The following is a 24421-nucleotide window of genomic DNA, read 5'->3' on the forward strand; positions in this document are numbered from 1 at the left end:
TGGGGTTGCTCCTCTCCGAGGCCACAAGTCTGGGCAAGGTTGTTTATGGACGACCAAGTCACCTTAGAAAACCAGCCTACACTCTCATCCAAGGGAATGGCAAAAGCTTGGTACCAGTGACGTCGCAACTAATTTTTACAGCTGAATGAACTGAAGCAACGTAAAATCATGTGTCTTGCTCAAGAACACAACACACAACCCGGTCCGGGAATCGAACTCACAGCTCCATTACTGAGCAGCCCTGCATATTCAGCACTGTTCAATCCATAGTTGATAACTGAATAACTACGAAACTATGAGTAATTGTAATTCCCTCAGTCAGCGTTTCCTAAACTACGAAGCTAAATGTTGGGGTCGCGAAAATTAATTCAAGCACTGTTCTGTTATAAGTTCTGTTGATATGTTATTTCTGAAATGGCATTACTTGTTCTTTTGTCATTTAGCACCACATACCAATGTGAAACGACTTTTTCAGCTTTAATCGTTCAACGCTGAAAACGGTAGAATAATGCTTTACGTCCAGCAGTGACGAATGTTACACCAAAGTTTAAATTTGTTATGCAACAACAAAACAAGCACATTGGGTCACATTAATTTTTACTTTGGTTTACTTTTGTACTTGAAATAAATCCTAAAACTACTTTTTATTTTGAGAAATAATATAACTACTTTTTTTTAAATATGTTTATTATTCAGCAAAAAAAAAAAAAAGTAAATGATTTATGTATTTATTTCATATTCAATACCCGGAGTCGCGAAAAATCTCGTGACGGAATATGGGGCCACGAATGAAAAAAGTTTAAGAAGCGCTGCTCTAAACGAATCCATATTTTGGTTTTCTATTTATTATAATAAATGTTTATCCGGATTCTGTTACTTCCGCCTAGCATTTACCATAATCATTTCCGGCGAAGAACTTTGTCGCATGTTAATCGAATTTATCAAAGAAAATAGAAAGGTAAAAGGAAAAGTAAGTATTTATAGTGTTTAAATCGATATTGATATTTTCAAGACGGATCTTCGGAATATCCGTCGTTTCTCCTTGGGAAATGAAAAGAGCGAAAAATTGGGAAGGTTTCTCTTCCCCTTCATGAATTTAATATATTACGATTGTCCGCCAAAATTTCTATCAGAATCGTAATTTTCTTTGTATCAAACAGAAATACTACGAAAAAGTGGGGTGGGTTTCGAATTAGCTCTCAGTAATAAAATGGAATTTCTCAGACATTTCACCATTTTATAGAATCTCACTTCGCAAAACAGATATTAATCGCCTTCTTAAAAAAACAAAAAGGAAAACATTCAGTATCTTTGCTTTTTTGAAATGTCTCATTCTCTCTCTCCTTCTCAATTACTCCTTCGGAATAGCTGCCACGATTCACATGAGCTTTTTTTTTCTTTCCAATTTTCCGTCTGTTTTGAAATGTTTACAATTCACATTAGAAATATAATAAAATAAAATGACAAAAACAACCAACTGCACCTCACTCTTCATCGCACCTTTCACGATCTTTATCTTTTACTTGATTTAGTCATTAGACTGCGGCCAGGCTGGGGCATCACCTTCAAAGGTTTAATCGAACAATTCGATCCGAGTACTTATTTTTTAATGCCTGGTACTTATTATGTCGGTTACTTTTTGCCCAACCGCTATGTTACGGTGACACACACACACACACACATACACGACCAGCTTCTTTGAGTTTTCGTCTCTCGAATCCTTTCGTAAAGCATTTGTCTGCCGTGGATCATCGTCGAAGACTCCTGTCCAAGGTGCCAGGCATCGTTTTTTTTTTCCGTCTCAATGTCCTGAGGCAGATTCTCTATTGTCTGCAACCTTCACCTGTTTCCAAGTAAGGTAATACTGTCCCTTTACTGGTCAGAAGACTGGAAGCAAATGACACTTCTTGCATCGCAGTGACTCTTGCTAGGCAAGCAGACAGTTATCCTTTTCGGAGATGATGTATTGTTAAAATATATTTATTTCTCTGCTCTGTTCTATATGTAAAATTATAGAGATACACTGGAGGAATTCAGTTGTTCTGGTCAAGGTTTCACTTCTACAATTTATAGATATAGTAATGAAATGAAATTTATGCTGTTTATGCATTCTTGAAATCTTATACCGTTTTCCTTATTCTTTCAGAATCAGAGCTGAAACTGGCAGAAACATTTTTGTTTATTATACAATAGAAGCATCATCAATATTTACCATCTTTTAAAGACAAAAGATGTTATACTGAACAAATATAACCATTTTCATATAAATTTAATGAATTATATTGAAAGATTTCTCTGGAGTGAGTACAATGCAATTCTGCATTGTAAGTATATTCGGATAAATTTATAAAGCACTTTCCATTCAGATGATGGGCACATCACTGAAAAAAATTTGTTAGAAATAAATTATAGAAAGGAAAGCAGCAAACATATATATTGTGGTGAGAGAAGAAAAATTATTATTCAACTGTTATTTTTTGTTCTAAAAAGATGGCAAAAAGCTTGGCAAAGTCTTCATATGAATGTGATATCTGTAAAAAGTCATTCACTTCAAAAGGTAATCTAACTACACATATACGTATTCATACAGGAGAGAAACCATATCACTGTGATATCTGTGGTAAAACGTTCTCAAGAAAAGACGAATTGACTATTCATAAACGTGTTCATACAGGAGAGAAACCATATCAGTGTGATATCTGTGGTCAATCATTTACTCGTAAAGATATTTTAACTACACACAGACGTATTCATACAGGAGAGAAACCATATCAATGTGATATGTGCAGTAAATCATTCTCTAAAAGTACTAACTTAACTGATCACAAACGCATTCATACTGGAGAAAGACCATATCATTGTGATTTCTGTGGCAAATCATTCAATCAAAATAACCAGTTAATTAAGCACAAACGTATTCATACTGGAGAAAAACCATATCACTGTGATGTCTGTGACAAATCATTCTCTCGAAATGATGAGTTAACTACACACAAACACATTCATACAGGAGAGAAACCTTATCGGTGTGACATCTGTGGTAAATCATTCCCTCAAAATAGTGCCTTGACTGGACACAAACGTATTCATACTGGAGAGAAACCATTCCCTTGTGATATTTGTGGCAAAGCATTTGTTCAAAGTAGTGATTTAAAGGGACATAAACGTATTCATACAGGAGAAAAACCATATCATTGTGATATTTGTGGTAAGGCATTTTCTCAAAGTCCTGCTGTAACTGTACACAAAAGAATTCATACTAGAGAAAAGCCATATCACTGTGATATCTGTGGTAAATCATTCCCTCGAAGTAATTCTTTGACTGATCATAAACGTATTCACACTGGAGAAAAGCCATTTCATTGTGATATCTGTGGTAAAGCATTTATTCGGAGTAACGATTTAAAGGGACATAAACGTATTCATACTGGAGAAAAGCCATATCATTGTGATATCTGTGGTAAATCATTCTCTCAACGTACTGCTGTAACTGTACATAAACGTGTTCATACCAGAGAGAGGCCATATCATTGTGATATCTGTGGTAAATCATTCTCATACAGTAACCTATTAACTAAGCACAAGTGTATTCATATGGGAGAAAAATCATACCAATGTGATCTCTGTAGTAAGTCATTCTCTCAACATGATTTAGCTGTTCATGTCTGTATTCTTCCATGAGAGAAAGACTGAAAAATCTCTTAAATATATCCTATTCATAACCATGTATGATACTAAATAAGAAGGAATAAACAAATCATAAAATATAGTCTTTCACCATACTTTAATAGGATAGAAGTATGTGATGTACTTATACATCTGGATTGTGGGTACACTTTTTCTGTATGTTGTGTATATTCTTTCAGGTATATTATGTTGATTCTTGTTTTATCATTATTGTATTTTATCAAGAGACCAATTCTTTTGTTGGTAATGTCTTTAATTTCATCTATGACATGGTTCCTTCATGAGTTTATGGTGAAAATTAATGTTAAGTTGTCATTGCTGTATTAAACTTTACATAAAAACAAAATTGGTGGAAACATTTTTTGAATTAATATCATCAATGTTTTTTTTTATGTCCATTGTTAATGCTGGAATGTGTTGGACCACATCATCATCATCATCATTATTGTCTGATGATTATAAAGATTGTCATCTCAAGCATTTTGTCATTTCAAGTGTAAATTCCAGAGTTCTAATTGCAACAGTCTCTTCATATTTTTTATATTAATTTAAACTCTAAATAAAACTGGCTTACTATGAAATTATTCGTTTTCTACTTTTTTAATAACCAAATCTTGTTTGCACATTTTCTAAACTGATTTTCACCGATTGTTCACTTTAAAGCTATTTAATATATTGACACAATTTGATAGAAGATCTGATCTGATGTTATGAGGAAGTGAATGAGATATAAATAATAGGATGATATTGTAGATGAAATGTAAAGATATTTCCTAATTAAAATATTGTAGTATAGCAACACCCATTTAAGATTGCTAATTGTATCAAGAACAAACATGATAATACAAAACCTCTATATGAGTCATTGCAATATTCAGAAGCAGAATAACTGAATTGCTGGAAATCTTATTTGTTGTTTTGGGGAATGCTGTTAAAACATCAAAACATTGATGTTTTGTACAGACAGCATTTCTCATTCACTCACAGTAAAAGCATTTTTTAATATGAGTTTGAACTTTCTAATATTTATGCTGTAAACAAAGAACCTGGATTTCATTATTTAATCATGTTAGGGAAAAAGTAAAGGTCAGATGTTTCTTACAAACCTGCTTGTTGTTGGCAACGGAATTGATGGAGACGAGGAAAGCATTATTTAAAGACTTCAGAAAAATGGACAGGATTTGGATTTTCAACAGTGAAATTACAAATATTTAAGAAGTGAGTTGGTGGAGAGTAGCAAGCATGTATTAACCACAATGTGTTTGTGCTATTTATTAACCTCTACTAAATGAAATCACTGGTTGAACTTAACACGAATCAAACAAAATGTTAGACAAAGTGTAATACAGAAATCCACAACACTGCTCCTCCTTTCAATTTGTCATCCTCCTAATTGCTACAATCTGTTCTTGTTATATTCATCATCATCATCATCTTCATTCTTTAAGATTTTCCAGGCTGGAACAGGTTGGACAGTTTGGCCGAATCTGGCAAGCTATAAAACCACCTCAAGTTCCAATGTCAGCTTTGGTTTCTATGGCTGGATGGTCTTCCTAAAGCTGCAGACTGTTTAGCTTTAGAAAGGGTGCATATAATGTATGTATATATATTCACAATGTAACCTCGTGGGCATCGGTACCATTTTCCTCTTTCTCCGTTCTTCCATTCTCCGAACTTTCCATCTTTCCGACGAAGGGCTACGCCCGCAACGTCATACACTCTTTCCTTTCCTGAGCGTCCAATAACACTATCCATATCACGTCCTCACTTTATTGTTTTTTTTAACTTATATATATATATATATGTGTGTGTGTGTGTGTGTGTGTGTGTATGTACATATGCATGGAAGGAGAGTTTTCCTGTTGTGAACACCACTGAGAGGCCAGCTATCTGAATTGACATCAAGTACGATAGATAAAGCAAATTAAGGTTATGAAGACAGAGAAAGGTCCTCATCTTCCAGAAATTACTGCTGATGCATTTAAAATATCTGGTGGAGTGGAGCATAGCCTAGTCACCAGTATATTAAGTTGTCTAGAAAGGGCCACACCCAATGAGTAGATTAGCAGCCTTATAGTCAACTGTTACAAAGATGATGTTTTAGTCAAAAGTAATTACAGAGGTATCAAATTGCTGTAGGAAGTCACAAAAATTACCAAAAGGGTTTATAGCTGAACTAATTATGAAGGGAATTAACCTAGATGAGATGCAGTTTGGTTTTGAGCCAGGGAGAAGCATTACTGATGCCCTCTTTTTAGTAAGGTAACTGCAGGAGAAGCATTTGGCCAAAAATAAACCACCAAACTAGGTACTTGTTGATATGGAGAAAGCCTTTGACTGGATCCCTTACTTTCTCATTTAATGGATGCTGTAGAATCAAAGAGAAATGAATGGCTGGTAAAAGCCATCCCAACCATTGCCATTCTCATTGCTGACCTTCGCCTTACAAACAAGGGTACTGTCAGTAAGGTGAACATCAACAATGAATCTAGTGTGCAGGTAGGAGTCCCCTATGGCTTGGTTCTCAGCCCCTTCTTATTTATCATAATTCTCCAGATGACAACAGAGAAGTTTAAGCCTGTGGAATCTCGTCTATGCTGATGATCTTGTTCATATAACTATATCTACACTAGAATTACGGAAGAAATTTCAGGCATGGAAGTAAAACCTGCAATCAAAGGGCCTTAACTGTGCAAAGCCCAAAGTTCTAGTAAGCAGGGAAGCAGACAAATTACTAACTCCTTCAGGGAAACGGCCTTGCTGAAAATGTGGAAAATGGTGCAGGTAGAAATTCCATACACTAATGCTCATTGTAAGCTATAGTCACAAAAGGTGCAGTGGAATCCCAGGAAGGTTAACAGAGAAAGTAGTCTTTGTGTGTGGTAGATGTGCAGGAACTGTAAACACTAAGAACATATAGGAAATAGATTTCCTCAAATGTTCAGGTGAATCCTTACAGGTAGTAGAGAGTTTTTGTTACCTAGGTGACTGAATTAGCACTGGTAGAGGATGCTCTGAAAGTGTAGTTGCTAGAATATGAACTGACTAGATACATATATATATATATATATATATATATATATATATACACACACACACACACACACATATAAGAATGGCATCTTGTACCTCATACTTGATGTGGATATACTATCAACAGGCACAAAACTGCAGTATTTGTCTTGAAATGTAAAAGCTTCTTGTACAGACATATATATATATATATATATAGTGCTAATTATTTTGAGATTTTGCATGATTTATAGTTGAATATGAAGACTTGGTTAGATGTTCCAAATATAAAATAAAAGAAGAATAATTTAAGAGTAAATCAGTTTTATTTATATTTCAAATTATTATAAATATACACAAAGATTGGTGCAGTCAAACCTTTGGAATTTGAGATTTACAGTTGAAATGACAAAATGCTTGAGATAATATGGTCCAACACTGACAATGGACATAAAAGCATTGATGATAATAATTCAAAGATTTCTCCAACAATTTTGCTTTTATGTAAAGTTTAATACTACAATGACACTTGCAAATGAACATTAAATTTTTCCATAGTCATGAAGGAACCATACCATAGATAAAATCATATATATTACCAATAACTGAATTAGTCCCTTGATGGAATAAATAGAAGAATATACTTAATATACATGTAAAAAATATAAGCTTTTAGTGAGAATGATAACCACAAACATCTTCCATGTGGTTCATCGTATGTAAAAATACATATGTGGTTAGTTTTAAATCATCATGCTGAAAGAATGATTTATCACAGATATTTCAGTGATAGAGTTGTGCTCCTGTATGAATACTTTTGTGCTTAGTTAATAGCTTACTGTATGAAAATGAGTTCTCACATCTATCACAATATGGTTTTTCTTCAGTAAATGTTTATGCTTCTTCAAATATATATTTTGAATGAATGCTGTACCGTAGATATGAACAATGAAATGGTTTTTCTTCAGTATGAATACATTTGTGTACAGCGGAGGCATTACTTTGAGAGAATGCTTTACCACAGATTTCACAAGGATATGTTTTTTTTTTCTACAGTCTGAATGCATCTATGTCCTTTTAAGGCACTACTTCGAACAAATGCTTTACCACAGTTATCACAATGAAATCGTTTTTCTCCAGTATGAATACGTTTGTGTCCAGTCAATGAACTATTTTGAAGGAATGATTTTCCACAGATATCACATTGATATGGTTTCTCTCCTGTGTGAATATGCTTGTGTATGGTCAGCTCATCATTTCGGGAGAATGATTTGTCACAGATATCACAGTGATAGGGCTTTTCTCCAGTATGAATACGTTTGTGTTTAATTAGCTGATTACTTTGGTTAAATGATCTTCCACAAAAATTACATTGATACGGTTTCTCTCCAGTATGAATGCGTTTGTGATCAGTTAAGTTAGTACTTCTGGAGAATGATTTACTGCACATATCACATTGATATGGTTTCTCTCCTGTGTGAATACGTCTGTGTGTAGTTAGAATATCTTTACGGGCGAATGATTGACCACAGATATCACACTGATATGGCTTCTCTCCTGTATGAACACGCTTATGAATAGCTAATTCACCACTTCGATAGAATGGTCTACCACAAATATCACAGTGATATCGTTTGTCTCCTGTATGAATACGTATATGATGAACAAGATTCGCTTTTGAAGCAAATGACTTTTCACAGATATCACATTCATATGAAGACTTTGCTAAGTTTTTTGCCATTTCTTAACAATGAAATCTATCAGTATTTCAACTCACAATATATGAATATGCTTGTTGTTTTCTTTTCTATAATTTATTTCAAACAAATATTCCTTCAACTATATGTCCATCAACTGTACTGCAAAGTCCTTTATAAATGTAGCTAAGTCCATTTAGAATGCAAAATTATTTTGTATTTCCAGACATGGATTATAAAAGTGTTGCTAATAATCTCACTCAGACGAAACCTTTCACCATAATTCACCAGATTTTAGATAAACATGGTCGTATTTGTTCCATATAACATTTTCCCTTTGTCTCTAAAAGATGATAAATATTGATGATGCTTCTGATGTAAAAAAATGATTTTCTATACCAGTGTCACATAGTATTCTGAAATAATAAAGAAAACATTATAAGACAGAGAGGATATTTAAACAGAGTAGAATCCACAGCAGAAATTTAATTAATTTTCTATACTGAGAAATTGTAAAAGTAAACCTTTATCTGGATTTATTCAGTGTATTTGAACATTTTAACGTGTATATTTATATTATCAAAGTATAATAAATCTCTACAAAAATGTATTGAGCAATCCTGCAGTTTAGGCTAAATTGTTTTTGTAACTTGACATAAAAGCAGACATAACTGCATAAACAAGTGCCATTCCCTTAATTGTTGCATAAAGAAGTTTCAATCTCTCATGGCGCTCCGTCAGTTACGACGACGAGGGTTCCAGTTGATCCAATCAACAGAACAGCCTGCTTGTGAAATTAACGTGCAAGTGGCTGAGCACTCCACAGATATGTGAACCCTTAACGTAGTTCTCGGAGATATTCAGCGTGACACAGTGTGACAAGGCTGGCCCCTCTGAAAAACAGGTACAACAGAAACAGGAAGAAAGAGTGAGAGAAAGTTGTAGTGAAAGAGTACAGCAGGGTTCACCCCCCTCCTCTTGCTGGAGCCTCGTAGAGCTGTAGGTGTTTTCGCTCAATAAACACAACGTCCAGTCTGGGAATCAAAACCATGAGTCTACTGCCCTAACCACATTAAATGTATTCGGGTGCGTGGGGAGGGGGTAGATATCGAGGAACATTAATACATGTCTCAGTAACAAAGAAACGAGGAAGGTATCAGGTGACTGTGAGATATGCTAAAAATAACAGCTAAATCGCTCTTAAATTAGTCACACATTTTGCTTTTTTTTTTTTTGCATAATCATACGAATACCTGAGTGTAGAACAGAAATTCGCAAATATTTTCTGAAAATTTCCCAAAATAAAGAAGTTGTGAGAGGTTACATGGGTGCTTAAATCAGAATTCTGTCACAAATTTTCCCGAGGGTAGGGAGAGGAGTTTCAGAAAATTCATAAATATAAATGTACATGTGAGTGTGTTTGACAGCCAATGTTGGTTTGTTTATGTCTCCGTAACTTGGTGAGTTCGCCTAAAGAAACCGATTAAATACCAGGTTTTAAAAAAACAAAAAAACGTAGTAAATATGGTTTCGGTTTTATCATTAATGGTGACCTTACACAATTTAATAACATTTACTTTTTCTGTAGAATTGGGAAAAGGTTGAGAGGAAAACTTCCCAAACAAATGGTCATGGGTTCAGTTCCACAGCATCGCCTGAAGTCCAATAAATGAAACAAAAATCTAATGGCGAAAGTGCGAGAGAAAAATTCATTCGTAGTGGTCGGAACTAAAGATATTTTCAAAAATGCGACTTCGAAGAAATAATTTTTCAAGAATGGAATGGTAATTTCAGGTCGAAGGGAAGAAAGGATTTGTCAAAATCACGGGTTATTAAATGCAAATTACAAGGGTTTCACAAAAAGTAACGAAAAGAAATCGTGAAAAGCAGGATGAATAGTGGGGAGTGCGCTTTTGTTTTTTGCTTTCTAAATGCGAATTACAAATTATTCTGAATGTGGAATATACTAGAATGAAGAATAATTATTTAAAAAAAAAATTCATGTGAATCGTGACAGCGATTCCGAAGGCACAAAAGAGAGGAAGAGAGAAAGAAAGAGAGAGATATTTCAAAAACAAGCGAAGATACATAAGAGACTTTAAAAAAAAAAAAAGCAATTTACATGTTTTGCATTATGCGATTCTATAAAATACCGAAATATGCCAAAGAAGAAGAAATAAACCTCCAAGAAAGTCCATTTTATTGGTGATAGCTATTCCGAAAGCTCATTTTGACAAAGGAAATTACGATTCTGATCCAAAATTTCGGCGGATTATCGTAAAATATTAAATTGAGGGAAGGGAAGAGAACCGCCCCTCCCCAATTCTTTGTCCTTTTCTTTTATATAAATTTGAACACTATAAATACTCACTCCTCGTTTTATCTTTGAATCTCTTTGATAAATTCAATTAACACGAGAGAAAGTTCTCCCTCACCGGAAATGGTTATGGTAGATGCTGGGCGGAAGTAATAAAATCTGGATAAACATTTATTATCATAAATACTAGCATATCCGTGTCGTCAAAAATACCGACAGTTTTATTAATGATATAAAGTGGTTCATCAACGCAATGGAAGAAACCATTGCTATATGTTAGCTATGTAGTAAATATACGAGATATTTTCTTTTTTGGTTGTCAGCGTCCATTTTCGGTTCGAATTGATTTCATATTCAGTGTAATAATACACTTTTATAGGCTAATTAACGAGGTGAAAGTAATTTTCTTTTACTTGCTTCAGTCAGTTGATTGCGGCCATGCTGGAGCACCACCTTTTGTCGAGAAAATCGACCCAGGACTCATTCTTTGTAAGCCTAGTACTTATTCTATCAGTCTCTTTTGCCGAACCGCTAAGTTACGGGGATGTAAACACACCAGCATCGGTTGTCAAGCGAAATTGGGGAGGGGGGGGGGAGACAAACACAGACACACACATATATATATATACGACGGGCTTCTTTCAGTTTCCGTCTACCAAATCCATTCACAAGGCTTTGGTCGGCCTGAGGCTATAGTAGAAGACACTTGCCCAATGTGCCACGCAGTGGGACTGAACCCGGAACTATGTGGTTGGTAAGCAAGCTACTTACCACACAGCCACTCCTAGCTATTATCTTAGTCAATCGTAAGCCACAGACACATACATAGCTGTTTCGATAGAAAGAAGCAGATATGAGAAGTCTTTTGCCTCTCAAAGTGCCTGTTACGCTAGCAACACGTGAATCCTAGCAGTCTTTGAAAAGTCTTTTACGCATGCGTACGAACAACCATGCTACATGGCAGTGAAACATGGGCTGTAACTGCTGAGGACATACGTAAGCTCGCAAGGAATGAAGCCAGTATGCTCCGTTGGATGTGTAATGTCAATGTGAATACCCGTCAGAGTGTAAGTATCTTGAGAGAAAAGCTGAACATTAGAAGCATCAGTTGTGGCGTGCAAGAGAGACGATTGCGCTGGTATGGACATGTGGTGAGAATGGAGGAGGATAGCTGCGTGAAAAAGTGCCACACCCTAACAGTTGAGGGAACCCGTGGAAGAGGTAGGCCCAGGAAGACCTGGGCTGAGGTGGTGAGGCAAGACCTTCGTACATTGGGCCTCACCGAGGCGATGACTACGGACCGAGACCTTTGGAAATGGGCTGTGCGTGAGAAGACCCGGCAAGCCAAGTAAGATCGTTGCCAGTGCCCCTGGACTGGTTCTTGTGCGGGTGGCACATGAGATGCACCATTTTGAGCGTGGCCGTTGCCAGTACCGCCTGACTGGCTCCTGTAGGATTTTCGAGCGAGATCGTTGCCAGTGCCCCTGGACTGGCTTGTGCGGGTGGCACATAAAAGACACCATTTCGAGCGTGGCCGTTTTCGTGCGGGTGACACATAAAAGCACCCACTATACTCTCTGAGTGGTTGGCGTTAGGAAGGGCATCCAGCTGTAGAAACTCTGCCAAATCAGACTGGAGCCTGGTGTTGCCATCCGGTTTCACCAGTCCTCAGTCAAATCGTCCAACCCATGCTAGCATGGAAAGCGGACGTTAAACGATGATGATGATGATGATGATGAAGCACGTGTTGACAAATTTGACGCTCTGTTCTGTGTGATTATGGCAGTGGAGGTGCAATGGCCCAGTGGTTAGGGCAGCGGACTCGCGGTTTCGATTCCCAGACCGGGCATTGTGAGTGTTTATTGAGCGAAAATACCTAAAGCTCCACGAGGCTCCGGCAGGGGATGGTGGCGAACCCTGCTGTACTCTTCCACCACAACTTTCTCTCACTCTTTCTTCCTGTTTCTATTGTGCCAGTAATTCAAAGGGTCAGCCTTGTCACACCGTGTCACGCTGAATATCCCTGAGAATTACGTTAAGGGTACAATAATGATGAAATCACATTGTAACGTTACCTGAGAATGGGAAATATATTGTTTTTAGACAGCTTCTGACTTGTCTCCCATCAACCAACTCACTATATCACATCTCAATTGAAATCAATACAAGACCTGGTTAGATGTTCCAAATACAAAATAGGAGAAAAATAATTTAAGAGTAGACCAGTTTTATTTAGATTCCAAACTGTTATGAATATTCACTAAGGCTGGTGCAGTCAGAATTCTGGAATTTGAAATCTACAGTTAAAATGATGAAATGTCTGAGAAACATTGACAACGGACACAAGAATATTGATGATGATGATAATTAAAATATGACTCCACATACTTTGTATTATGTAAATTTTAATACCACAATGACACTTGCAAAATAATATAGCCATGACTTTTCCCATATGAATACATTAGTTAATAGATTACTGTAAGACAACAATCTACTTCAATGATCACAAATGATTACTCTTTAGCATGAATACGTTTGTGTACAGTTACTGCAGTACGTTGAGTGAATGCTTTACCACAGATATCACAATGATATGGCTTTTCTCCAGTATGAATACGTTTATGTCCCTTTAAATCATAACTCCGAATAAATGCTTTACCACAGATATCACAATGAAATGGCTTTTCTCCAGTATGAATACGTTTATGATCAGTCAAAGAATTACTTCGAGGGAATGATTTTCCACAGATATCACAATGGTATGGTTTTTCTCCAGTATGAATGCGTTTATGTCCCTTTAAGATACTACTTTGAACAAATGCTTTACCACAGATATCACAAGGAAATGGCTTTTCTCCAGTGTGAATGCGTTTGTGTCCTGTCAAGGCACTATTTTCATGGAATGTTTTGCCACAGATGTCACACCGATAAGGTTTCTCTCCTGTATGAATGTGTTTGTGTACAGTTAGTTCATCATTTCGAGAGAATGATTTGTCACAAATATTACAGTCATAGGGCTTTTCTCCTGTATGTATACGTTTGTGTTTAATTAGCTGATTGCTTTGATTGAACGACTTACCACAGAAGTCACATTGAAATGGTTTTTCTCCAGTATGAATGCGTTTGTGGTCAGTCAGGTTAGTACTATTGGGGAATGATTTACTGCACATATCACATTGATATGGTTTCTCTCCTGTGTGAATGCGGATGTGATTAGTTAAAATATCTTTACGAACGAATGACTGACCACAGATATCACACTGATATGGCTTCTCTCCTGTATGAAGACGTTTATGAATAGTTAACTCACTATTTCGAGAGAATGATCTACCACAGATATCACAGTGATATGGTTTCTCTCCTGTATGAATACGAATGTGAATAGTAAGATAACCTTTTGTAGTGAATGACTTTTTACAAGTATCACACTCGTATGAAGACTTTGCCAACTTTTTTGCCATTTCTTTAGAATAAGAATAAGTCATTTAACTCATTTAAACAATTTTTCTTCTTTCACTGAAGTATATATGTTTATTTTCCTTTTTATATTTCTAACAAATACACCTGTTATGTGTCCATCAACTGTGATCTATGCTGCAAAGTCGTTTATCTACAAGGCAAAATTATCTCTCATTTATTCTAGACATTGACATACACAAATATTGCTAAAAGTCTCACTCAGCAAAAACATTTCATCATAATTCATCAGTTTTATATAAACATGGTTACAATTGTTCTGCATAACATCTTCCTTTGTCTTTAGAAGATGATAATTATTAATGATGCCTCTGATGTAAAAAAAAAAAACAACTTTGTACCAGTTTGAGCCAGGATCCTGAAATAAGGAAAAGAGTGTAAGATATAAAGAATACTTACACAGCAGAAATTTTTATTTTGTTTCAATATCGATAAATTGTATACATGAATCTTGAATAGAACAACTGAATTCCTGAAGTGTATCTATATATTTACATTCTGTTATAACAATTAATCAGACACTCCGTTGGTGATCAAAAGAGCAGCCTGCTTATGAAATTCATGTGAAAATGGTTGAGCACAGAATAAAACAATAATTAAAGGAATCCATAGATGAAAAAATGGTTGCGAACCCGCTTTAGAATGACGAAAAATAACGGGAAAGAAAGCAAGAATTATGTTAATCCGAAGGCTCAATAGGAAGGAAAAGAGGGGCAGAAACATTAAAAAAAAAAAAAAAAAGATTTTGTAAAACAATTTTTCTTTTAGAAAAGCGATTTATAAGTGTTTTGCAATGTGGGATTCTATGAATTACCGAAATACCGAAAAAAAAATTTTAAAAACCCTTCAAGAAATTCCATTCCATTAGTGGCAGCTATTCCCAGAGTCACTCCATTTTTTTGTAGTATTCCTACATTTGATACAAAGGAAATTACAAGAGCATCCACAGCCTGTGTGTGGATGCGCTCATCGTTGGATCGGCGAAAAAGGTTAATGTTTACAAACCGGCAAAATTTCAAGAATGGTTCACAATTTAAAATGTAGCCTAAACTTACACTGGAAGCCTATCCATTGGATATTAAATGTTTCCTGTGATTTGTTTTACTGGGGTTTGTCACTGTCGTTACTCGAAAAGCAATTTCCTTTCACTTTTTTTTTGCGTCGCTAAATTGCATCTTACCCTCGGAACGTAGAAATTTTGGCGGATTATCATAAAAAACTAAGATGATGAAGTTGGGGGGAAATACCTTCTCAATTCTTTGTCCTTTACCTTTCTCATGAAGAAATGACGGTTATTACGAAATCCCGCCCTGAAATATGCTTTATATAAATTTCAACACTAATAAATACTCACTTCTTTTACCTTCGTATTTTCTTCGAAGAATTCAATTAACAAAATGAAAGTTGTGCACCGGAAATGGTTTTGGTAAATGCTGAGCGGAAGTGACAAGATCCGGATAAAAAGTTGGTGTGGAATTGAGATTTTCTTTCCTTTTGCTTCTTTTTCTATTTTTATTCCTCTTTTACCATTTTCCTCCCGGTTTGGGATTTTTATTTTTAATGTAGTTTTGTATTATATATATATATATTATAGACATACGTGTTATATTCTAATAAAAGTTACAACCTCGCCACAAAAAAATAAAAAAGTTGGTAAATTTATAAAAAAAAAAGCACGTAACGGTAATTAACGGTGAGAACATTTTTTTGTCTCAGTTGATTTTTCGTGTTTTCAACTAATCTGACCCTGAACATGTTCACAATCGACTTCTTTCTTTCCCGGAAGCGAGGGTGAGTTGGGTAGGGTATCGGGAAGGGGATCCCTTGGAGAATTTTTCTTTTTACCTTGGTTTCTCTGTGTCTTTTCAACGAATCTGACCTCAAACTCTCACACAATCGACTTTTTTTTTTTTACCTCGTAAACAGAAGTGAGTGAGTAAATGAAGAGCTGGAGGGGCCCTCGGAGATACACATAAACTCCAGTAAAAGTACCCGCTGTATATATAAATCTGTTGTAGAATTACTGTGAAAGGCTTACAAAGAATAAGTCCTGGGGTCGATTTGCTCGACTAAAGGCGGTGCTCCAGCATGGCCACAGTCAAATGACTGAAACAAGTAAAAGAGTAAAGAGTAAATATTTCCTCTGATCTAAAAATAAGAGCAACATTTCTCTAAATCATTGTCCTGAATGTCTACAAGATAATTTTGCAACTTGATTAAACTTTGAATGAATTTTCTGAGGAGTTTGTAGCAGCATCTTAAGACTCTGATAAAGACTCCAGTAGAAATATAGACGTAGAAGTATTGGGTCCGAATAAAATGTAAAATCAAAGACAAGGAAAATATCTACAAATTGTAGTCAGAGAAGAAAAAATCACAGAAAAATGAATACTATAAGAAATTTAAAAGATAGGGAAATCATTTAAATATTGTGATATCTGTAAAAAGTCTGTGTTGCGCTGTTCCACCTACACGTAACAAGAAGACTTTTCACTTACCTTGCCCCAACAAACCAAGCTACATCTCTTCTCTTCCTCGCCGCTTCTCTTTCACTCTCCAATCCTGTCCTCACGGACCTCTTCACTTGTATCATTGCTATCCACTAGCCCCCCCCACTCCTCTATATACTCAGGTTTTCCACTCCTTCACTCCCTACTCACACCCCTTTAGCAATGTCCTACCATTTATATTATGACCTCCGTACCTCAAGGGTATGCCCTGGCACTTCGTCACTATCTCGCTCTTTTACTTGACCATCCCATTTGTATTCCGATCCCCGCTTTTGTGAGTATGCCCTGGCACTTCGTCACTGTCTCTCTCCTTCTCCTCCCTCAGGCTGGGCAACCACGTGTGCCCTTCACAACAGCACATCCGTTTCCGTCCTCATTCTTAATCACTCTCCCTTTGACCAGGTAACCATGTACTTCCTCTACAGCAAGACACCTATTTCTGCCTCCTTTCATCATCTGATATAAGATCACCTCCTCCAATATACCCTCCCCTCTCAAATAAAATTTCTCTTGCAAGTTACTTGGTGGCCCTGTCAGTGCAGGTGCCACTTGAAATGCATCCACTCCACTCTGTAAAGTGGTTGGCATTTGGAAGGGCATCTAGCTGTAAAAACCATGCCAAAACAAATAAACAGACCAAAATATCAGTCTGTTTATACAAACTTACCAAAAATTGCTTATATGTCGGCAGTCATTATATCTCCTTTCCCAACATACATAGACCACAACTGATATGAGTATTACATTATTTTATGACTTGTGCCCTTCACGAAACATTTTCTTTCTAATTATCTAAAACATTTTTCTAGAAATTTAGCCACCTGTCAGCTTTATGCCATGAATGGATGACAACAAAACCAAAGATGTGGTGTGTCCCACTGACGGTCGATTGTGGTTAAATAACACATCATAGCCAGAAATACAAAACAACTATTCAGCTGATAAGACGTGGACGACCTGCTTGAAATAGCAGCCTAATTTCCCTCAAAGGCAGAAGTGTCGAACATGTCTCCTTCGCATTTCGATGTTACGATAACAGACACCATCTACCGCGAACTTTTCTTTCCTGCCTCTTAGCTATGCTGCATTAATTTTTTTCCGTCCGTTACTCAGCGCCAATTTGGAATCGAGCTGTTCTCGAATTCCTACGAAACTATGGTCAACAATAAATCTTAAATTGTGTCTATATATTCTTTTATATTTTCGATTATAAACGTATTTCTTGGTTATTTCCAACCACGACCACTTCTAGTAAAGAACTTTCAAGTTGATCGACTCAACCAGCGAAATATAAAGGAAAAAGAAGTAAGTATTTATAGTATTTAAATTATTTCGAAGTCAGAGTTTCGGAATAACTCATTGTCTGATGGTGGTGTAGGAGATGAAAATGTCAAAGAATTGGCGAGTTTATTTCCCCCTCTTTCATTTTTTTTAATGCTTCATACAACAGAAGTTACGATTCAGAAAGGATTTGTTTTCTTAAAATTTAAATATTTTATATTTTAACCCTCTCCCCAATTCGTGAGCCTTTTTCCTTCCCCAGGAAATGCTGATTGCTGTTTTGAAACTTTCGGTTTGGCTGTCCCAAATAATTTGTAATTTCGCTTTTTTGGTCGGATTTTTCCAGATATTTTTTTTGTATTATTTAATAACAATAAAGAAAAATTTTTTTAAATATATATTTAACGTTTACGCATTTGCCTTTCAAACAGTAACCACCACTTAAATTTTATATGTGTTTTTTTTTTCTTTTGCAATATTTTATATAATTTTGTTATATTTCGTGTTCTGAAACCTTTATAATTCGCACTTTATAAAGAAATTATTAACCTACTCCCTCCTGCATAGTACAATAAAAAAAATTTTTTAAATGCCACAATTTGATGATGTGTGAAAAACGAAATTAGAGAGAAAAAAAAGTATCCATAAAATGAAATTTATTCGTTTAAAATGTAGAAAAGTGTATCTTTTTAATCGAACAAAAGTTTAATGGAACCAAAAAAATTCCTCCTCTCTCTTTCATAGCAACAGTTAGTAGCAGCCGCTCTTTGTCCGAAGTAAAACAGTATATTTCTTTGTATTAGTCTTGTGTGGGAGTTGAAAAAATGGAATAGTCTGTTTTGTTTTGTTTTTCTTGCTCTTTTTCCATTTTTTTCTCTCGATTTGGATTTGTATTTCTACTGTGGTTTTGTATTATATATGTATCATATACATACGTGTTATATTTCAATAAAAGTTTCGAACTGAAAAAAAAAAAAAATGATTTTGTTTGTAATTTTGTCAGTGCAAATCAGCTGTTAACATGCCGTACAGACAAAACTTTTTATAACCTGGCAAAAGTATGTGAAAAGAAATCTTTATTCTTGAACGTTATGACGGTGTGTGTGGGGAGTGGAAGGAGAATTAAAAAAGGGAAAGGACTATTACAAGTGTTTCAGAATGTAGAAATGACAAAAAATAAACGAAAAAGAAAACTAATTTTAGTGGTGGCTGCTATTCCACAAGTACAGAAAAAGGAGGAGGGCAAAAGTTTTAAAAAAGCCCACAGATTAAAACCTTTTTATTAAAAGGCTCCACCAGTGTTTCAAAGGTGTGGTGTGAACCAAGAAGTTTGGAACTATCCAAACTAAAACAGAAATTCCAAATTATTTGGAGACAGCGTTTCCGAAAGTCGGCCAATGTCTTTTTTTTTTTTTCACGTCATTTCTTTGTATTTGATATTCCAAAACACTTGCTATATACATTGAAAAATAAAATTTCAACCTCCTCTTTCATCGTACCGAAAGGTTTCCAGTCGTATGTTCTTAGCTTAAATCGTTAGTAGTCTTATGTGTGCATGCATTTGAATTTGATCTTCCCACCCAGAACAGTTCTTGGTGAATAGTCCTTGCTGCATTTTTGTTGTTGTCAGTATTGTTATGTTTATCATTGTCTGTATGACAGCTAAACCTTTCTTTTATTGCACTCAAAGTTTTTTCGAATTTTAAACATCTGTAACGTTTTCTTCAAATTTTTTCTCCACAAGATCATGGATTCACTGCAATAAGAGTGGAAAACTACATCAATATAACCAATTTTCAGATTTTTTACTTCTGTTTAAAAAATGCAGATTCTGTGAATCAATTTAACTAGATCCTCAAAATCTATACTGCTCAGTTATTTGAGCAAGTAAATGTTCAAACTATATTGGAGTACCTCCTCTGCTGCATGAATTCAGTTAAATATGTAGGGAACAAGCCTGAGGAGGTACTGTAAATATGATTGTATCTGTATTTGGTTTGAACCCATATTCCTTCCATGTGATTTGTGTGGACACCTGTGGTTTCAATTACAAATGACATGAAATGGTTTATAGTGAAGTACAAGAATCCATGACTTGGTAAGTTCTCATATACTGTTCATTCATCAATAAATATACATCCTGGGTGGACATGCTGGAGTTTCATTGTTTTGCAGGGGTGCAGTTGATTGGCTATATGGATAAGAAACACTTTTCGTGAGTGTTTAATTCATATCCTTTTGTTATCAGCTGTTGTCCTATAATATTTTCTCATGGCTAGACATGTGTTCAAGGATGACTGGAATCAAATAACCCTGCTTGCACAATGGTGGCAGTTGCTTACAGCTAACATGTGACATTAAGGTGATGAGACATATTTCTCTACTCTAATTGTTTGGGTTAATGTGTATTCTGTACTACATTTTTCTATTGATAAATTATAATTTCCTCTAAAGACACTATCCTTTTTAAGTATCCTCTGTAATGTGTAGTGTTTCTGTATCATTTCAGGATACTGGCTGAAACTTGCAGGAGAAATTTATTTACATCAGAAGCATCATCAATATTTATCGTTATTTAGAGACTAAAAATGTTATTCAAAACAACTGTAACAATGTTTTTTTTTTAAATTTGATGAATTCTGGTGAAATGTTTATCAGCAACATTAGTGTATGTCACTGTCTGGAATGAGAACAAAATACTTTGCATTTTGTATAGACTTAGATATATTTTTATAGGACTTTAGCTTGGATCATAGTTGATGGACATATAGCAGAAGGAATACTTGTTAGAAATAAATTATAGAAAGAGAAACAAGAAACACATTTGAATATTGTGGTGAGAGAAGGAACATTAATGTCAAATAAATCAAAAGATTGATTTTTTTTTACTATGGTGAGATGGCAAAAAATTTAAGAAAGTCTTCATATGAATGTGATATCTGTAAAAAGTCATTCACTACAAAAGGTCATCTTACTACTCATGTACGTATTCATACAGGAGAGAAACCATATCAGTGTGGTATCTGTGGTAAAGCATTCAATCAAAATGGTGAGTTAACTATTCACAAACGTCTTCATACAGGAGAGAAACCATATCATTGTGATATCTGTGGTCAATCATTCACTCGTAAAGATATTCTAACTACACACATACGCATTCACACAGGAGAGAAACCATATCAGTGTGACATGTGCTGTAAATCGTTTGCTAAAAGTACTAACTTAACTGATCACAAACGCATTCATACTGGAGAAAAACCATATCACTGTGATTTCTGTGGTAAGTCGTTCAATCAAAGTAATCAGCTAATTAAACACAAACGTATTCATACAGGAGAAAAGCCATATCACTGTGATATCTGTGACAAATCATTCTCTCGAAATGACGAGTTAACTGTACACAAATACATTCATACAGGTGAGAAACCATTCCACTGTGATTTCTGTGGCAAGTCTTTCCATGAAAATAGTTCATTGACTGGACACAAACGCATTCACACTGGAGAAAAACGATTTCATTGTGATGTTTGTGGAAAAGGATTCATTCGAAGCATAGATTTAAAGGGACATACACACATTCATACAGGGGAAAAACCCTATCACTGTGATGTATGTGGTAAATCATTCTCTCGAAATGGTGACTTAACAACACACAAACTCATTCATTCTGGAGAGAAACCACATCATTGTGATATCTGCGGCAAGTCATACCGTCGAAATAATGAGTTAACTATTCACAAACGGACTCACACTGGGGAGAAACCATTTCATTGTGCTAGCTGTGGTAAATCATTCTCTTACAATTGTCGGTTAAATAAGCACAAATGTATTGGTATGGAAGAAAAACTCTATCATCATAATGTTTTTGGTGAATCATTCTCTTAGCATGGTAATTTAACTATTCACATTTGTACTCTTACATGGGAGAAAACACATCACATTGTTATTTGTCGTATTTCACCAGTCACTGCACCCCCCCCCCCCCCACCTTTCCTACTTTTTTGCATTCTTATGAACTCCCTACTCGTGCACCTTGGGCAATCCTCTACTATCTTACCTTGAAAGTATACTGTGGTACATTGCCACCATCTCTTGCTCATACCCCCTCTCACTCCCTCCAGGGTTCGGACTGCACCAATCTTTGTGAATATTCATAACAGTTTGAAATCTAAATAAAGTTGGTTTTCTCTTATATTCTTCTTCTCTTGTTTTATATTTGGAACATCTAATCAAGTCTCTGCTATAAATTCTGCACATAACTTGCTAACTGGATCAATGTATGATGAAAGCTGCACATTTTCTAAACTGATTTTCACCGATTCTTTACTTTAAAGCTATTTAATTTATTGACACTATTTGATAGAAGATATGATCTGATGTGAATGAGATGTAAATAATAGGATGATATTGTAGATGAAATGGTGATGTTGGTGGCTTTGTAGTGGAGATTTGATATAGGTTGATGAGAGCCAAGTTAGAGGCTGTCTAAGGACAAGATAGTTCCCATTTTCAGATAATGTTTAAAATGTGACATCCTCATTTTACAAGCATTTTAAATACATTTTAAATAGAAACTTACATATGTAATTGCTATTTGTATCAAGAACAAACAACATGATAGTACAAAACCTCTATACAAGTAGTTGCAATATTCAGAAGCAGAATAACTGAATTGTTGGAAATCTTATTTGTTGTTTTGGGGAATGCTGTTAGCATTGTGTGAAAAGTAATCTTTGAAATATTAATGATTTGAATGAACAGCATTTCTCATCTGCTCACAGTGAAAACATCTTTCAGTAAGAATGAGCACATCTTAACAATTACAGCTGTAAACAAAAAGCTTGGATTTCATTATTTGACCATGTTAGGGTGGAATAAATGTTTTTGAGCAGAGTTTAGTTTGGAAAAATATTAAAGCAAGGTTAGACCTTTTCTTTAGACTTCCTTGTTTCTAGCATTGGAGTTTGTAGAGACTAAAGCCATTATAAAAAGTCATTTCAGTTTTAAAGTATTTTAAGAACAAAGGATATAATTTACATTTTCAGTAGAGTAAAATTACAAATGTTTGTGGAATGAAGTGGTGGCAAATTGCATGTATTAACCACAACGTATTACTGTTATGTTTGTTAACTCCTAGTAAATGAAATCTCGGGTTGAACTTGGTAGGAATAAAACAAAATATGGCAATTTATTAAATCCATAGGCCTTTCAATTTGTCATCCTCCTATTTGGTGTAATCACTTTAATTGTAATATAAAAATATTAATAGTGATTTCAAATTTTGGCACAAGGCCAGTAATTTTAGGAGAGGGAGTGAGTTGATTGCATCGACGCCTGAACTTGATGAGTATTCTATTTTCATAACGCAATGAAAGGCAAAGTTAACCATGGCAGGATTTGAACTCCAAATATAATGTGCAAGAAGAAACAGCATTAAGCATTTTGTCTCATGTGATTATTCTGTCAGCTCACTTCCTAAATAATAAATATTAGTTTCAAATTTTGGCTCCAGGCCAGCAGCTTTGGAGTAAGGGATGAGTTGGCTACATTGCCCCCCTCCCCTCCCCCAGTACTCAACAAGTATTTACTTTATTGACTTCTCTTCCTAACCACCAAAAGGATGAAAGGCAAAGTTGACCTCCACAGAATTTGATTACCACATTATTTTAGCAATCCCAGCTCTTATAGAGCTAATATTTTTGTATCGTTCATTAATACCAGATCCCATATTCTACTCATATCTGCACTCGGTCTACTTAGGAGGTTATTGTGCCCTAGCATATGTGCTGCCTCTTTTCGTTTTCGTATTTTCCAGGGGTGTTCTCTGTCTATTATTTTAACTTCATCCCATAGGGGAACGTGGTCTCTGTTTTTCCATACTGACAAGGCAAAAATTACTTGTAATTTCTCTGGGATTGCTAAACTAATGTGGTAATCAAATACTGACGTCAGCACTTTCGGTTGAGATTCTCCAATCAAAATTGCAGACCTTATGTCTGAATTAGAAACAATTATTTATTAGCCCCATATCAGTCCTGCTCAGCAGACATGTAATGCAAGATATTTCTACATGACCGTTTAGTCTTTAATGGTATTGTACATTTTGTTAAATATAGTCCTCAATTTCGAGATTGAGCAATATAATCCAAAGGAAATTAGGCTGCTATTTCTAGCTGGTTATCTGTAGAGGCTTCCATCCGCTATGTAGTTTGGTCTTGAGAAACAATGACTAATTATTCTTACAATCATTTTTTCATTTCTTGGTCACACTGCGTTTAATTTTTTTTTTTATTCGTTACATAACAGCTACTTAGAAAAAGAAACGTTATCGAATTTTATACGAAACAGTGGTTAACAATGAAGCTCAACGTTTGTCCATACATTTTTTCATAATTGATTTTTAACGTATTTCTTGGTTCTTTCCAACCACGACCATT

General features: G+C 35.3%; 5 protein-coding genes across 11 annotated transcripts in view; 3 read left to right on the forward strand and 2 right to left on the reverse strand.

Moving 5' to 3' along the window:
* The first annotated feature begins 328 nt into the window (after positions 1-328).
* LOC106884291 (uncharacterized) lies at positions 329-4268 on the forward strand. Its single transcript, XM_089361921.1, has 2 exons — positions 329-970; positions 2147-4268. The coding sequence occupies exon 2, from the start codon at positions 2491-2493 to the stop codon at positions 3679-3681; it is 1191 nt and encodes a 396-aa protein (XP_089218047.1). The 5' UTR covers positions 329-970; positions 2147-2490; the 3' UTR covers positions 3682-4268.
* A 2738-nt stretch (positions 4269-7006) lies between these two features.
* On the reverse strand, positions 7007-8440 carry LOC106884295 (uncharacterized). The gene has a single exon (XM_089361929.1). It carries the CDS (start codon positions 8438-8440, stop codon positions 7727-7729), a length of 714 nt encoding a protein of 237 aa, XP_089218055.1. The 3' UTR covers positions 7007-7726.
* Positions 7007-16819, reverse strand: LOC149132930 (uncharacterized). Of its 6 annotated transcripts, none has more exons than XR_016244068.1 (3): positions 16692-16819; positions 12789-14551; positions 7007-8812 (listed from the first exon to the last, which is right to left on the reverse strand). XR_016244068.1 is itself a non-coding variant. In XM_089361926.1 (3 exons), exon 3 carries the CDS (start codon positions 14199-14201, stop codon positions 13230-13232), a length of 972 nt encoding a protein of 323 aa, XP_089218052.1. In that variant the 5' UTR covers positions 14202-14551; positions 15548-16299; positions 16692-16807; the 3' UTR covers positions 12924-13229. The 6 variants fall into 6 exon arrangements, 3 of the variants coding, with proteins under 3 accessions (XP_089218052.1, XP_089218053.1, XP_089218054.1); XR_016244069.1 differs by lacking the exon at positions 16692-16819 and adding an exon at positions 15557-16673; XR_016244067.1 differs by lacking the exon at positions 16692-16819 and adding an exon at positions 15548-16673.
* Positions 16820-17876: 1057 nt separating this feature from the next.
* Positions 17877-22176, forward strand: LOC106880865 (uncharacterized). Its single transcript, XM_014931014.3, has 2 exons — positions 17877-18008; positions 20494-22176. Exon 2 carries the CDS (start codon positions 20883-20885, stop codon positions 21867-21869), a length of 987 nt encoding a protein of 328 aa, XP_014786500.1. The 5' UTR covers positions 17877-18008; positions 20494-20882; the 3' UTR covers positions 21870-22176.
* Positions 22177-24357: 2181 nt separating this feature from the next.
* Positions 24358-24421, forward strand: part of LOC106880862 (uncharacterized) — a 5346-nt gene continuing 5282 nt past the window's right edge. For both annotated transcript variants that reach the window (XM_014931011.2, XM_014931010.3), the window contains exon 1: positions 24358-24421. This exon is cut by the window's right edge. The gene's annotated coding sequence lies outside the window, so the exon portion shown is untranslated.

This window comes from Octopus bimaculoides, chromosome 13 (genome assembly GCF_046866305.1).
Source record: "Octopus bimaculoides isolate indiv1 chromosome 13, ASM4686630v1, whole genome shotgun sequence".
Classification (NCBI taxonomy): Eukaryota; Metazoa; Mollusca; class Cephalopoda; order Octopoda; family Octopodidae; genus Octopus; species Octopus bimaculoides.